At 42.0% G+C, this 15534-nt stretch overlaps 9 protein-coding genes across 9 annotated transcripts; 8 read left to right on the plus strand and 1 right to left on the minus strand.

Moving 5' to 3' along the window:
* Nucleotides 1-379: 379 nt before the first annotated feature.
* On the plus strand, nt 380-1126 carry KL928_001054 (uncharacterized protein; the record flags this gene model as incomplete). The annotated part of the gene is made up of 1 exon (XM_043201377.1): nt 380-1126. The coding sequence occupies one exon, from the start codon at nt 380-382 to the stop codon at nt 1124-1126; it is 747 nt and encodes a 248-aa protein (XP_043061513.1).
* Nucleotides 1127-1215: 89 nt separating this feature from the next.
* KL928_001055 (uncharacterized protein) lies at nt 1216-3855 on the plus strand (the record flags this gene model as incomplete). Its single annotated transcript, XM_043201378.1, has 1 exon — nt 1216-3855. One exon carries the CDS (start codon nt 1216-1218, stop codon nt 3853-3855), a length of 2640 nt encoding a protein of 879 aa, XP_043061514.1.
* Nucleotides 3856-4065: 210 nt separating this feature from the next.
* KL928_001056 (uncharacterized protein) lies at nt 4066-4512 on the plus strand (the record flags this gene model as incomplete). The annotated part of the gene is made up of 1 exon (XM_043201379.1): nt 4066-4512. The coding sequence occupies one exon, from the start codon at nt 4066-4068 to the stop codon at nt 4510-4512; it is 447 nt and encodes a 148-aa protein (XP_043061515.1).
* A 477-nt stretch (nt 4513-4989) lies between these two features.
* Nucleotides 4990-8112, plus strand: KL928_001057 (uncharacterized protein; the record flags this gene model as incomplete). Its single annotated transcript, XM_043201380.1, has 1 exon — nt 4990-8112. One exon carries the CDS (start codon nt 4990-4992, stop codon nt 8110-8112), a length of 3123 nt encoding a protein of 1040 aa, XP_043061516.1.
* Nucleotides 8113-8210: 98 nt separating this feature from the next.
* KL928_001058 (uncharacterized protein) lies at nt 8211-10442 on the plus strand (the record flags this gene model as incomplete). The annotated part of the gene is made up of 1 exon (XM_043201381.1): nt 8211-10442. The coding sequence occupies one exon, from the start codon at nt 8211-8213 to the stop codon at nt 10440-10442; it is 2232 nt and encodes a 743-aa protein (XP_043061517.1).
* A 133-nt stretch (nt 10443-10575) lies between these two features.
* KL928_001059 (uncharacterized protein) lies at nt 10576-11475 on the plus strand (the record flags this gene model as incomplete). Its single annotated transcript, XM_043201382.1, has 1 exon — nt 10576-11475. The coding sequence occupies one exon, from the start codon at nt 10576-10578 to the stop codon at nt 11473-11475; it is 900 nt and encodes a 299-aa protein (XP_043061518.1).
* A 1-nt stretch (nt 11476) lies between these two features.
* Nucleotides 11477-12118, minus strand: KL928_001060 (uncharacterized protein; the record flags this gene model as incomplete). The annotated part of the gene is made up of 1 exon (XM_043201384.1): nt 11477-12118. One exon carries the CDS (start codon nt 12116-12118, stop codon nt 11477-11479), a length of 642 nt encoding a protein of 213 aa, XP_043061519.1.
* Nucleotides 12119-12212: 94 nt separating this feature from the next.
* Nucleotides 12213-13079, plus strand: KL928_001061 (uncharacterized protein; the record flags this gene model as incomplete). Its single annotated transcript, XM_043201385.1, has 1 exon — nt 12213-13079. One exon carries the CDS (start codon nt 12213-12215, stop codon nt 13077-13079), a length of 867 nt encoding a protein of 288 aa, XP_043061520.1.
* A 490-nt stretch (nt 13080-13569) lies between these two features.
* Nucleotides 13570-15438, plus strand: KL928_001062 (uncharacterized protein; the record flags this gene model as incomplete). The annotated part of the gene is made up of 1 exon (XM_043201386.1): nt 13570-15438. One exon carries the CDS (start codon nt 13570-13572, stop codon nt 15436-15438), a length of 1869 nt encoding a protein of 622 aa, XP_043061521.1.
* Nucleotides 15439-15534: the final 96 nt, after the last annotated feature.

Here is a 15534-nt window from a genome sequence, read left to right on the forward strand (position 1 = left end):
ATAATAATCACTGACATATGTAGCCATGACAGAGAGTGCAAGAGTAAGGTAGCAGATTTCCAGCTCTTTCTCGTCTGATTTGACGGTAGCATTTTATTCCCTTTCAATTTGTTTGGAAACTACAGCCCAGATATTCTTCTATTTACGTGACTGACTTCATGTATACTGGAGACCCTAGCAATCGCCCGTCCAGCATCTCTAATTATCGTTACGATTCACTAGCCAAGTGTTTTAGTTTATCCGTTAAATTCTGCCACCACAGTTCCCCGAAAAACTGGGACAACAGATTTTCGGAATAGTAAGTTCCTATGCAGTGACGTGACTTACAAGATATATAAAGGAACAATATTTCTTCATTTAATTTCAATTTTCAGTTATTATGCCAAAACTTATCCTTGTTAGACACGGTCAATCCGAATGGAACGAAAAGAATCTTTTCACCGGGTGGGTGGATGTGAGTCTTTCTTCAGTCGGTCGGACGGAAGCTGCTAGAGCTGGTGAATTGCTCAAAGAATCAGGCCTGAAGCCAGATATCCTTTTCACCTCCAAGCTGACCAGGGCCATACAAACTGCCAACATCGCATTGGAAAAGGCAGATAGACTTTTCATCCCAGTTGTCAGATCGTGGAGATTGAACGAGAGACATTACGGTGCTTTGCAAGGTAAAGACAAGGCAGCAACTCTGGCACAATATGGTGCAGAGCAATTCCAAACATGGAGAAGATCGTACGATGTTCCACCTCCACCAATTGATGATTCTTCTGAATTTTCTCAATTTGGGGACGAGAGATATAAAGACATCGATCCTAACGTTTTGCCAAAGACCGAATCTTTGGCACTCGTGATTGATAGACTGCTTCCATACTGGCAGGACACCATTGCCAAGGAGCTCTTGGAAGGAAAAACTGTTATGATTGCTGCTCACGGAAACTCGCTGAGAGCTTTGGTTAAGCATCTGGACAACATCTCAGATAAGGAGATCGCTGGTTTGAACATTCCAACCGGTATTCCTCTCGTCTATGAGCTGGACGAGAATCTGAAGCCAACTAAGCCATCCTACTACTTGGACCCAGAAGCAGCTGCTGCTGGTGCAGCTGCCGTTGCAGCTCAAGGACAAAAGAAATAATTGTATAGCTCGTTGATTTATGGCTTAAAAAACCTATACACCTCTAATATTTTTGGATGTGGGGAAGATAGGATCTTTTTTACTTTTTGATGAAGGCACACAGGACTCATCAATTGGTCAGAAGGTGTCTTCACAACCGACCGAAGTCGGTCACAGCAGGTGAAGATGGCTTTAAAAAAGTTCGCTGGGCCGACAGCGTCTTTGGAGGCTACGTACGACGAATTGTCGAGCCGACATTGAAAAGCATTGAAGTGTACCTCTCCGATCAGGGAGCAGAATTGGATCAAAGAGCAAATTACAAAAATAATAGAAATGAGCATGAGTACCTGAATCTTCATAGTACGACGGACATCAAGAGACTAAACTCTACACCTTTTTCCAATCGTGTATATAGCGCAGCTTGGAAACGAACTAGGGAACGTTTGAGACCTCATCATACCACTCTTCTAAGTTTATATCTTGTCAACGGGACTATAGACCAGCTTCCTACAATAATAGAATTTTTGGTCAGGACCAGATGGTATGCCAATGCCTCTATTTTATTAAATGGGGCAGATATGAACTTCACAGACTTTTTAAGTTACACTAACGCTCTTTTGGAGCAGCAATTTGATTCAGACTGGTCGAGGAAAGAATTTCTTAGGCATCTTATGCGAGAAGTATCAAACCCACGAACACTTCTTCAGATAGACAGGAAAGATTTACTGGTAGATCTAGAGCTTGCGAACCGGCTGGAGGACAGATATTCGGAAGCGGGCCATCCTTTTGAAATTTTGCAACTCCACTTGAACCAGATCATGGGCCAAAACGGTAGCGATATCATTGAAAGCACCAAGCTAAAACTCCTTATTCAAAACATTCAACAAACTGTGCGCGATCCCAAAGTCCAGGTCAACGAGTTTTTTCGTGTGGCACAAACCTTCAAGCAGCTTTTTGCTAAGTCTCCCGACACCGTTGGATATTTCATCCTGACATGCATACCGCATCTGGAGAAGGACACGAAGAGCTGGTGGTTCTCAAAAATCTTTTTTCAGTCCTTCCTGATGTCACATATTACAGTGAACGACGTGAGAGTCATATTAGATAAGCTCATACTCAACGAGAAGCAGCTAGAAACGCTTTGGGAATTTTGCAAAAAACCAGACATCTGGCTTCAGGGACAATTCTTTCAACATAGGCATTACAGTAAACACATGACGTGCGAGTCATTTTCCCAATTGCCCCCATCAATGCAGAAAACAGTTTTAATTGAGCTCTATTTAAAGGGAGCAGGAAATCCTAAAGAATTGGGCAGAATATTCGCCTATGCAAAAGGCATGTCTGACGAATATTATCTCCAAGCAACCCTACACTATATCATTGAGTCTGAGACTCAAAAGTACATCACCTCGATAGATGATTGGCTGCGATTATTAAAAACGCTCTTTAAACTCGAAGAAAAATTGCCCACTAGCGTGATAAAAAATATGGCCAGATTTGGGGCTGCCTTCACCAAACCTCCACCCCGCAGCTCTCAGCTGAAGCAGCTTGTTTCAATACTTGAGCACCAAAACAGCTCATGCGGACTTCCACTAATGCCTTTAGTTTTGCGCTGGTTCAGAACACTTCAACTAAAAGCCCCTGATGATGAAAGAAAGACGAGAATTGGAGCTTTATTTGCCAGATCACTACATGCAGTTAGAGACCTTTCAAAAACCGTTGACGCTGACCTCTACGTACTGGGTTCGAAAGTGCCAAAAGTTGTGCTGTCTGATGCCATGCAGTTGAATCTCATAGCCAAGCAACTGTGGAAACTGGACAACGATAGCATTTCCTCCTTTATCGGCAATTACATTGATAGCTTGTTCACAAAAGAAAGCTACACTCACCACATAGTTCACGAGAAAATACAGACTGCGAGCTTTATTATTGACATGCTTTTTCGTTTGGTTTTGAAGAAGGGTCGTATGAACTGGAAGACATTTGTGGAGGTTCACTCAATTCTCGACAATTATACAGTCAGCAAGTCACGGTCATTTCATGCTAGAAATCTCAAGACTCGGCAAAGCTTGATCAAAGTTGTGGATTCTACAGTTAGCGGATTAGCAGATAAACTCCTGGCAGGCCACGCCCCACGCTATAGATGTATTCAAAATGACCACGAAGAAATTGGGTTGGAAAAGCTGAAGCTTGTGTGCTCAAAACTAGAAGACGAGGGCTATATCACCAACTGCTTTGATCCTGTGAGAACCAGGAGTATGGTATCGCGTGGAGACGCGTTAGAACGGGTTCGATTACAAGCTACCGTGAGGACCAAAATGTGGATTGTACACAATCTAGTCTCAGCCAGTCCGCATCTAATTGACAAAGTGCTTGACAAATATTACACTGATTATGACACAGATATACCGCCTGCACTAATTCATCAGATGATGATCTGCATCATGGAATCAAAATTCAGTTTCTCAGAAAAGCTCCAAGTCTACAGGTATCTCGACAAACTGGCATTGCTGCTGAGTCGTGGCTCAACTATCTATGCCAAGTATCGGCGACAAAGAAGGGCAACAGAAGTGCTGATTGACAAAATCATAACCGATTCATGGAAGGAGGGATATAATCATAAACTGTTGATAAGTACCCTCAAGAAAAAACGGTATCTCAAATTTGACGACCAGTCACATAGGTGGTCTGCTATGCTGGAGAACATGAAACTTCATAAAGACGGATTTTGGAAAGAAAAACTTAGATAATAGCATATAAAAGCATTGAGTTAGATTCTCGAGTAGTCAACCAGTCGTCTCGATGCCAGTTTACCTATTTTTTTTGTGCTTACCTAAACATGAAAACTTGTGCTGGCGTGGTTCTGAAAACTTTTTATATGTAGAAGTTTTTGTCCAATAATCAAAGTGTTAATTTCAACTGTTCAGATATTTTAAAAAATTCATAGAATACAAAACATAATGATTTCGAACGTCATCAAAGGTGCATTGAGACAGAACAGCAGATTGATCACCAGAAATGTGAGTCTCGTGTCGAAAGCTGGACCAATGAGACCAGCCCAATTCATGAGCATCAGAAAGTACTCTTCTGACCACCACGAAGAAACTTTTGAGGAGTTCTCCATTAGATACGAGAAAGAGTTCGATGAAGCTTACGACCTTTTTGAAGTTCAAAGAGTCTTGAACAATTGTTTCTCGTACGACCTGGTGCCATCTCCAGCTGTTATCGAAAAAGCTTTAAGAGCCTGCAGAAGAGTTAACGACTACGCTACTGCCGTCAGAGTTTTCGAGGGCTTGAAACACAAAGTTGAAAACAAAGAACAGTATCAAGCTTACCTCGATGAGCTCAAGGATGTCAGAGAAGAGTTGGGAATTGATTTGAAGGAGGAGTTGTTCAGTGCAAACTAGATCCTGGCATTGCCAGTTACGCGAGGGGAAAAATCCTAGAAAACAAAAAGCAGACGAAGTTTACAATATCTAATATACTGTACACAATTCTTGGGAACCTCGTAAGAATTTGTATGCGAAATGTTAGAAGATCCTTTGTCTACTTTATTTATATATAAGACTGAAGCATCAATAAGCAAATGGAATACACCGGCTAGATAGATGATTGACGACAGTAAAATATTTTTGGTGGTTTAAAGATCTTTACCCGGCCAATGAGATCAGTTCATTTTTACATTCAAGCACAAAATCAGGTACTCCTTGAACCTTATGGTGTCTGGGTGGACAAGACCTGTTTTACGGCTGTGATACTTAAGAGTTTACCTATACACGAATATGGCAATAAATAAACAAATTCCGAGATTATAGATATTGTTTATATTACTTGCAACAAATCAATAACATTCGCTAGATCTAATCTGTCTATCCCTAATTTTAATGGCTGACAACGGCTTGCTGGTTGATGGTCTGGTCTGGTTGCCAGACCCGCACCAGACATTTGTCAAAGGACGTATTATCGAGACAATAAATGACGGAAGACAGGTCAAAGTGAGACCTGAAAATTCACAGGAAGATCCCATCATTTTGGACATCGACAAGATTGATCGTTGCAATCCTCCACACTTTGATAAGTGTCAGGATATGGCTTCGATGACGTATCTTAGCGAGCCTTCAGTTGTTAACAACCTTATGTTACGATATAAAGAAGACTCTATTTACACCTGTTCCGGTCTGTTTCTGGTTGCAATCAACCCTTACAAGGAATTGAATATTTACGATAAGAGTTTCATTAGTATGTATAAGGATTCCAGGTCAAACAAGAGTGATTCATCCGAGAAATATAAGAAGCTAACCAGCTGCAAGCCACATATTTTCGCTATTAGTGAAGAGGCCTTCCAAAACTTGATCACTGACGGCAAGGATCAAAGCGTTTTGGTCACTGGAGAGTCGGGAGCCGGTAAGACGGAGACTACAAAGAAAGTGATTCAATACCTTCTCGCGGTCGTTTCCACAGACAAGGATAATTCCACACCTTCTAGTTTCGAAAGCCAAATATTGGAAGCCAACCCGATACTTGAAAGTTTCGGTAATGCTCAGACAGTGAAAAATCTCAACTCCTCAAGATTTGGCAAATTCATCAAGATTCATATTCAACACTCTACAAGGCGACTGGTGGGTGCTCATATTGACTGGTATCTATTGGAAAAATCACGAGTTGTTCTTCAAGATAAAAAAGAGAGAAATTATCATGTGTTTTATCAATTCCTCAAAAGTGCACCTGAAAGCGAGCTCAAAAAGCTCAGATTAACCCGTTCAGTTCAGCAGTATGGCTACCTCAAAGACACCAACTATGCCGTCGCTGGGATAGATGACAAGGAGGAGTACCTTAGACTTCAAAAAGCTTTGGAGGTGATGAACTTCAGCAAGGAAGAAAAGCGCGACATCTTCAAAGTCATTGCCACCATTTTGCATCTAGGAAACCTCACCTTCAGAAACCGTAGTCAAGACGACCGGCAGGCCAGTTTCAGCGACGACGCTCCCTTGAGTATAGTCTCTGAGCTTCTGGGAGTGTCAGAAAATGATATCAGAACCGCCCTATTAACATCCAAGGTTAAAGCTGGAAGAGAATTTGTTACTCAGCAACGTACGGCCTCGCAAGCCAAATTTGCTATCGATGCACTTTCGAAGTCATTATACGAACGTTTGTTCCAGTTCTTGGTGGATAAGATCAACGACAATTTCAGCCGTAACTCCCTACTATCAATGGAGGCACAGAATTTTGTGGGCATTCTTGATATTGCAGGGTTTGAGATCTTTGAGAGAAATTCTTTTGAGCAACTATGCATTAACTATACCAACGAGAAGTTACAGCAGTTCTTCAATCACCATATGTTTGTCTTGGAACAAAGCGAATATCTGCGGGAGGGTATCAGCTGGAACTATGTTGACTTTGGTCAGGAGCTCAAGCCCACGATCGAACTGATTGAAGGATCTTCCTCCAACAAGATTGGAATATTCTCTTTACTGAATGAGGAATGTGTCGTTCCTAAAGGATCAGATACCTCTTTTCTCGAAAAACTGCACCGAGAGTTACACTCTAAAACGAATCAAAAGAACCCTAGGTACAGGCCAAGCAAACTTAGAGACGGATTCGTTGTTCAACACTATGCTGGGACAGTTGAATATTCTGTGGATGGCTGGCTTGACAAGAACAAAGACCCGCTTAGTAGCACTCTTGTTGAGATTCTGTCAGGGTCCAAAGACAAGTTTGTCAAAGGACTGTTTGATTCCTCAATTGAAACAAATTTCACAAACTCCCCAGTCAAAGGAGGTCAAAGAAGAGGTGGAAGGTTCAGAACTGTCGCGCAGAGACATAAAGAACAACTCAACGATTTGATGAAGCAACTGTCTGCCACCCACCCTCACTTTGTGAGATGTATCTTGCCCAACACAAATAAAATGCCAGGAGAGTTTGATAAAAGGCTTGTTCTCGAGCAACTTAGATGCAATGGTGTTTTGGAAGGAATTCGTATAGCCAGATCTGGATATCCCAATAGAATTGAATTTGACCAGTTTGCGGAGACTTATTGGCTTCTGGCTAAGAATACAGTCTCTTCAAGAAACTTGAGAAGGAGGAGCAAAGACATCTGTGAAATCATTCTCAATGATTTGCACCTGGATCCTGAGGTTTACAAGATTGGTACAACTAAGCTGTTTTTCCGTAATGGAGTCCTTGCAAAGCTGGAGAAAGAAAAGACAAGAAAGTTGTCAGCAATAGTCTCTCAGTTTAATGCCGTTGCACGAGGAGTGATATTGAGGGAGAAAACCAGAGCTCAATTAGCAAAGATGCAAGCCTCTCGTATTATAGCAAAAAACTTTACCGTTTACAACACCGTCTCCAGCGATCCATGGTTTAGGATCGTTTCTCAAGTGAAGCCTTTGCTTGCAGATTCCAATTCGTCACAGTCCTTCTTTAATCAGAGGATAAGGTCACTGGAGAAGAAGATTAATGCCCTAAATGCGGAAAAGGAAATGGAGGCGCAAACAAAGAATAAACTCTCGGAGGAGCTTGCGTCAGTAACACGAGCAATTGAAATTGATAGGAAATTACTATCGGACAAGACCAAAAATTTGGAAACGCTACAGGTTAATCATGTCAAGCTTGAAAAACAATTGATGGATAAAGAGACGGATATACGGGAGCTCCAGGATGACTGTAAAGCTTCTAAGACAGCATTTGAGCAAGAAAAAAAGCAGCTTCTTGATCAAATTGGTACTTTGACTGGGGAGCTGGAAGCAAACAGTAAAGATGCACACTCTCTTAGGGAGCAAATCGAATCTTTGAGAAAATTGTCTGTGGAGAAGGATGAACGGATTAGACAACTTGAAGCAGCCCTTGAATCTGCAAATGCTGACCTAGAAAAGAAACTCAAACAAAAGGTATGTTCAAACCGGCGACGGGATATCGAAAATGATGTTCTCTATCATTTTGAATCAAGTACTAACTACTTTAGACCGATGAATTACTCAAAAGCCATCAACAGCGCAAAGACATACTAGTTGAATTTGAGGCTTTGCAGAATAGTCTTCGACAGCATGAACAACAACAGTCCATCTTGAATAAAACTATACAAAATAAAGAAGACCAGAAAGCAGATATGGAAAAAGCAAATATCATGCATCTCGAGCTTCAAAATAAGTATAAGCAATTGCAGCACGAATATGGAGAAGCAAAAGCTTTGCTGGAGGCAAAAATCACTGACGAGATTAACTTTGATCGTGGTAAGCAAAAGTATGACAGAGAAATTAAGGACCTGAAGCAGGCGTTGGAAGAAATGAAGACAGAGGTGGAAGTTGGGAAAAGGGATTCGACAAGATTGTCTCAGGAGCTCAAAAACGCAAAGTCCGAGATAAATCACCTGAACAAAATCAAGAGAGGTTTAGATGTTAAGCTCGCAGAATATCAGTTGAAATCATCCAAGAGGCCTGAAAGGCAAGAAAATGCAGATATAGGACTTCTTCAAACTAGGCTTGCATCCGAGGCATATGAAAACAGACAATTAAGAGCTCAGCTCAAGAAGCTAGCTCTTGGAAAGGAGACAGTGTCAGGCGATCTGTCTGACGAGCTTTCATCTGAGAGGGCTGCTAATAGGCGCCTTGAGAAGTTGAACATTGAGTTACAAAAAGAGCTTCTTTATTACAAAAACAATTCTCGTGAGTCTAGAGGGTTAGAACGGTTGGAGGACGACTACAAGTCGAAATATCAGCTTGCAGAACTCAAGTTGCAGTCCATGGAAGACAAACTCAAGATCTCATTATCAGGTCCATTGAAAGATCGCACCCACGAGTTTGGTAATCAAGCTAATATTGAGGCTACCGAGAAGAATCCAATAATAGTCAAACAAGAGAATCTGAGGTTAAGCTCAATGCTGAACGAGTCTCAAACAAAACTGAGAAGATTGCAAATGTGCAATGCTGCAAACTTTGCGCAACAAGATCAGTCCATTCAATTAAACTCGAAGTTGCAAATCTTGTCAAACAAAAACCAGTCTTTGCAAGAATCTTTGGACTTTTATAAGGCAAGGGCTGAAAACTACTACAGTAAGATTGAGGCAGCGGAGGTTGCTGTTCAAACCGCCAAACGTGCCGAAGAACTTCTAAGAAATGAACTGAACCAGACGAAACAAAGGCTTTCCAAGGCACAACAGGAGTACCGCAATTCAGACCTTACGGTGGCTAAGCTGAACACTCAAATCAGAGATCTTGAAAGAGATTTGTCCGACAAGGTGTTTGAGCTGAGACAGCTGCAAGAAATGTACAATGCTCTCAAAGACAAGCATGAGAATGCGGAGGAACTTAGAATGTCCTCGTCTTCCAATCAAGCGGATTCAAAAGACCGGGAAATCAAGCTCTTGAACAACGACTTGTTACAGCTTATGGACAAAGAGACCGAACTGAACAAACAAATCAAGAATGTCACCATGCAGCTCGAAAGCTCCAAGAAAGAAGTTCGTACCATCAAGTTCAGCAACAGCGAACTATTAAAGGAAAATGAACAGTTCAAGAGAGCACTCACTGAGACGATGTACAAAAATGACAAACTCACAATGGAGAGACAAGAGCACTTGATGCGAATAGAAACTCTTACATCACAAGTTAAGGCCCTTAAAACCTCGAATGAGGATCTTCTACAAGAGAGAGATAGCTTGCTAGAGTCAAAGCGTGAGCTGGAGGTGAAGGTGTCAGACATCACTGTAGAATTTGATAAATATCTTGCCAAGGCCAAGGATGATGCAGAGAACGCAGCTACAGTTGTTCAACTCCGTGGAGAACTAGAGAAGACAAGCCAAGAGACATTGGCCCTGAAAGAGAGGCTTCAGCAGCATACTGAGAAACTGCAAGAATACGAAGCCAAGATGGCTGATCTTCAAAGAGACTCACTGATGGTGGTGGAGGAAAACAAAGCTTTGACGAAATTCAACAGACAGCTAAAGACAAAGCTCGACGATACTATTTCGGATCACCAGAAGGAGATGGAGTCTGAGCGGAAACACTGGACTACCAGAGTTCAAGAACTGGAAGAGAAAATATACTTGCATAATGCCACCAAGCGTGATGAAGACCAAAAGCTCTACAACCTTGAGCGTTTGGTCAAGGATTACGAGCATCGCGACGAGATCCAGGCTTCTACTATTGAACGTTACAAGGATGATATCAAGAATTTAGAGGAAACGGTGGCAAGGCTTGATTCGAGTTTGGAGGCTTTGCAGCAGAAGGAAGCTGAAGCCACTCTTCGTGCAAAACGAGCACTGCGGGAGCTTGATGATTCAAGAGAAAAGGCTTTACTGTTGGAAAGGGAACTTCTTGACTGGCGTACCAGTAGTACCTAATAAGTAGGATAGGATAGATACTAATCACAATATCGCGACGACTGGCTCAAAAAAAATTCATGCACTACCATTTCACCGCGCCGGTGACGGAATTATTTTTCCTGGAAGTGATTCATTTGAAGATAATATCTTAATGCTCAGTACAAAAGTTAGCAGAGCCTTTGTTGGCCGTATGCTGAAACTGGCAAGGAACAACAGCTCCTCCACGTCAGCACTGGCCTATAAGAATTTGCATAGAAATAAAAAGAGACCGCATTTGCCTACTATTGATGCTCCAAACTGGTCGGCAGGTGCAGCCGTCTCCTCTATTATCTATGAGACCCCACTTCCATCCAAGGCTCCAAAAAACCAACATGTGTTGAATTGTCTGGTTCAAAACGAACCAGGAGTGCTGTCATTGGTCTCGGGGACACTTGCTGCCAGAGGATTCAACATTGACTCACTAGTTGTTTGCAACACTGAGGTCAAGGATCTGAGTCGTATGACTATCGTCTTGGATGGTCAAGATGCCGTGATTGAGCAAGCAAGACGCCAAATTGAGGACTTGGTGCCTGTATACGCCGTGTTAGACTATTCTAACACAGAGATCATCAAGAGAGAGCTTCTGTTAGCAAGAATCTCGCTTCTTGGCTCTGAGTACTTCCAAGAGCTTATTGCCCACCACAATGAGCAAGCAGGTGAGATCCCTGAAGATTTACAAAAGTCTCAGTTCCACCCTAATAACTTGCCTCCTTCTCAAGCATTGAGACAAAAGTACGAGCATCTTGATGCTATTACTACTTTGACCAAACAGTTTGGTGGAAAGGTTGTTGATGTGTCGGACAGAAATTGCGTGGTTGAACTATGTGCTAAGCCAAGCAGAGTGAGTGCTTATATCGCCCTGGTGCAGCCATTTGGTATTCTTGAGATTGCCAGATCGGGGATGATGGCTCTTCCAAGAACACCATTAGAGGCATTCTCCTCAGAGAATGGCACCGATCCAAGCAAAGATGCGTCCGACGTTGTTGACGCTTCTCAGCTGCCTCCAGGTTGAATCATATAAGTAAATCTAAAGGTATAATAAGATTGGAAACCGGGATGTACCCGTTCAGAACAAGTATTTTCACGCTCGCGTTCCCCTGAAGCCGTAGTTTTGAGTCGCCTGAGAGTACAATTCTTTTTATCACACCCAGAACGCCTTCGGCTTTGGGATACACCTTAACAAATAATGTCAGATCGGACTGCGTCGAATCGGTGATCCTCACTCCAAATGGGGCAATTTGCACAGTACCCATTTTCTTATAATCTCCCTTGGACTCGTCAAAGGCCATCATCTCCAAGTCGTCAACAGCAAGGTTGAGCTTCCGAACTGTAAATCCCCCAAATTTGAAGTAAGCCCTACTTATAGGGTCCTCAATACGACTGTAATTGTTATAGTTCGTCCCTTTCACTTCCAGAAGTATGCCTCCATCATCTTCCAGGCCCAAAAACTTAATTTCATCTGAATCAAAATCAGTACCTTGAGCAACTGTGTTGCCTAATTGCGGTCTGACTCTGAGAGCAAAAGTGAGTAAGGCTGCAAAAAGAAAGCTTGCAATCAGAAACATAGGGATATACACGTCTAAACGGTAGCGTTTCCATGTTGGCTTTGAGGTGCGTTCATTGTTGATAGGTAGCAGTGGGGTACTTTCAGACATAGCAAGACTTCAATAAATAATTTAGACACAGCCCGATCAAGAGATAAAAAATTACAAAAAATTACAAAAAATTAAAGATAATTCAAGATCTGCCATGTTGTACCTTATCGGCCTGGGTCTGTCGCATGCAACTGACATCACAGTAAGGGGATTGGAAGTGGTGAAACGGTGCAAACGTGTATATTTGGAAGCTTATACGTCCATTCTCATGGCAGCTGATAAAGAGTCACTGGAGGAATTCTACGGAAGAGAAGTGATTCTTGCTGATAGAGAGCTAGTTGAAAGTGGATCAGATCAGATACTGGACAATGCCCAAGATGATGACATTGCTTTCCTTGTGGTTGGAGATGTTTTCGGCGCCACGACACACACAGACCTGGTGATAAGAGCCCGAGAATTGGGTATCAAAGTGGAGGCGATACACAATGCTTCAGTGATGAATGCAGTTGGAGCATGTGGACTTCAGCTTTACACATTTGGGCAGGCAGTTTCTATTGTCTTTTTTACCGATAATTGGAGGCCCGACTCATTCTATCACAAAATAATGGAGAACAGGAAGATTGGACTGCACACTCTTCTCTTGCTAGACATCAAAGTCAAGGAGCCTAATTTCGATGAGTTAATGAAAGGAAGACTTGTTTATGAGCCTCCTAGATATATGTCCGTGGCCACATGCTGTCAACAATTGCTGGAAGTTGAAGACAAGAGAAAAGAAAGAGCATATACTCCGCAGACTCCTTGTGTTGCCGTCTCACGTTTGGGTTCTCCTACACAGTCCTTCAAAGCTGCAACACTTGAAGAGCTTGCAGAGTACGATGCTGGTGAGCCACTCCACTCCGTTGTGATGCTAGGAAGCCAAGTTCATGAACTCGAACTGGAATACTTGTTAGAATTTGCAGACAACAAGGATGCCTATAGAGCTGCTGTTGCAGCCGATCAGGAACTCTTCACTAAGAAATGATGATATAAATATTAATCAGAGAAAAAGATCGAACATTTCTCTTTGTATTATAGAGAAAGTATAGTTAGCAAATCGTGGTACTGGCTAGGCTATTCACCTATCGTGCTGAGCTAGTAAGGCTAACCAGTCACTACCTATAATGTAAACATGTGTTTATTGATAACGAAAGAACATGACAATAAATGTTGATACTAGGGTAAAATGTTCAATACCTTTCGATCTAGTCAAGGTTGCACATTCTTCCCTCTTACCAGGAGCTTTCATTGAACTTATATTGTGCTTTGATACTTCCTTGATAGGAAAAGGAGACATAAGAACACACTAAACATGGTTGCTATCACCAAATTGGAATCCTCCAAACAACTTTTGTATAGACAAATCTTAGGACACAGAGACGCTTAGATATCAAGCGAAAGCCTAATCTAGCGAGGATATCTTTCAACCTTTTCACTGCCTTAAAAAATAAATAAAGTCATGATTTTTCATTACCATGGATATCATCGGAGCCCGCGATGATCCAGATCCAGCCACATATGGCCGTAGCTCAGATAGTGCAGATACGTTATTGATATTGTATGGTTCCCAGACAGGTTCGGCCAAGAAGCTGGCCTTCCAATTCGCCAGTGAGCTTCTGGAGAAGTACAATAAAAAGGTCTCCGTTGATGCCATAGATAATTATGATTTCAGTTCACTTATCGACAGCACTCAACAGATGACAATAGTATTCTTTATTTCCTCTCATGGTGAGGGGGAGCAGTGTGATAATGCGTCGAAAACATTCAGCTATCTTTCAGAACTCTGCTCCGAGAAAAAGCATCATTTCAGATACCTTCATTATGGTCTTTTTGGTTTGGGAAACTCTGCCTACGATATTTATCAGGGAGCTTCTAGAGATTTTAAGAATTGTCTCAGTCACCTGGGCTCCACTTTACTTGGTTCATATGGTGAAGGAAACGACGAAAAAGGAGAATTACTGGAAGACTATTTACAATGGAAAAACCAGTTCATGCCTACTTTAGCTGAATTCCTCAATTGGGAGCCTTCACAAGAAACAGTCTACAAGCCTTCAATCACTATATCTGAGGTTTCACCAAGAAAGCATGCTAATGGAGAAATAGTATCATCTCTACGAGATCTGAATTTTCTCGATAGGCCTCCATACCATGTCGCAAAACCATTCAAAGCAAGATTCACCAATTTCCAAAAATTCACTGAGGGACAGAGATGCCAGTTTCATTGTGAAGTCAATTTAGAAGGAGCCAGAATGAAGTATCAAACAGGAGACCACTTAGGGGTCTATCCAACAAATCGGCAGGAAGACGTGTCTAAATTCATGTTTCTATTTTGCCTCGGACATAAAGCGGAACAAGTTGTTCAATTGAGATCAACGTTGCCTGTCTGGATCCCATCTCCCACAACTTACAAAGCAATAGTTCAACATTACCTAAACATCAACTCGGCTATATCCTCCCAAATGTTGCAAACATTGGCAAAATTCGCACCCTCCAACATCTCCAAGGAACGCCTTTTGAGACTTTCGTCTAGGGAATCATTCACGAAAGAAGTGGTTGACAAACGATTGACCATTTGGGAGGTATTACTAGAGGCTTCCGACGGTCATCCTTGGCCCGATGTCCCATTTTCTTTTCTTATTGAATCGCTGGGTAAACTTGAACCAAGATATTATTCAGTAGCATCATCAGAGCTGTTATATCCTGACCAAGCACATCTCACCATAAAATGCGAAAGGGAGCAAGTCAAAGGCAAAATGTTCTATGGTGTCTGCTCAAATTTCATCGAAAGCATATGTTTTCACAAGACGGATCAAGTTGAAAGACTTACTGATTGGCAGACAGCCCCAGTTTTTGTTAGGAGATCTAGCTTCAAGCCGCCTTACAATGGGGCTAGACCAATGATTATGGTATGCGTGGGAACAGGTATTGCCCCGTTTAGAGGATTTGTCCAACATCGCATAGCCTTGTCTGCTGCAAATGATATTGGAAGAATGCTCCTTTTTTATGGATGTAGAGATAAGTCCGACATACTTTACCCCAACGAATGGCCAAAATATAGCAAAGCTTTGGGATCGAAACTATCCGTTCATTTTGCTTTATCAAGAGAGGACTCTCTTCGCAAACAATACGTTCAAGACATTATTCTACAGCGTTCGAAAGAAATTTATGACTTGTTGGAGCAAGGAGCGCATTTCTATGTTTGTGGAGACGCCCTGAAGCTATCGAATATGAGCAAATTAATCAGACAGATATTAACGCAACAAAAGAGCATCAATGAAGAAGAGGCAACAAAGACGCTCAAACAATTGAAACTGAATGGGCGTTATCAAGAGGACCTGTGGTGACTGAACAGGTCGGCGTCGTCTTTACTGAATTTAGCGTCCTTTTCACGACTCCTATCGTCACACGTTGTGACGTCCCGAAAAATGCGGAAATAAAAA

This window comes from Ogataea angusta (assembly GCF_019207475.1).
Source record: "Ogataea angusta isolate 61-244 chromosome Unknown 61-244_NODE_2_length_1002155_cov_89.706849, whole genome shotgun sequence".
In the NCBI taxonomy this organism is placed as follows: Eukaryota; Fungi; Ascomycota; class Pichiomycetes; order Pichiales; family Pichiaceae; genus Ogataea; species Ogataea angusta.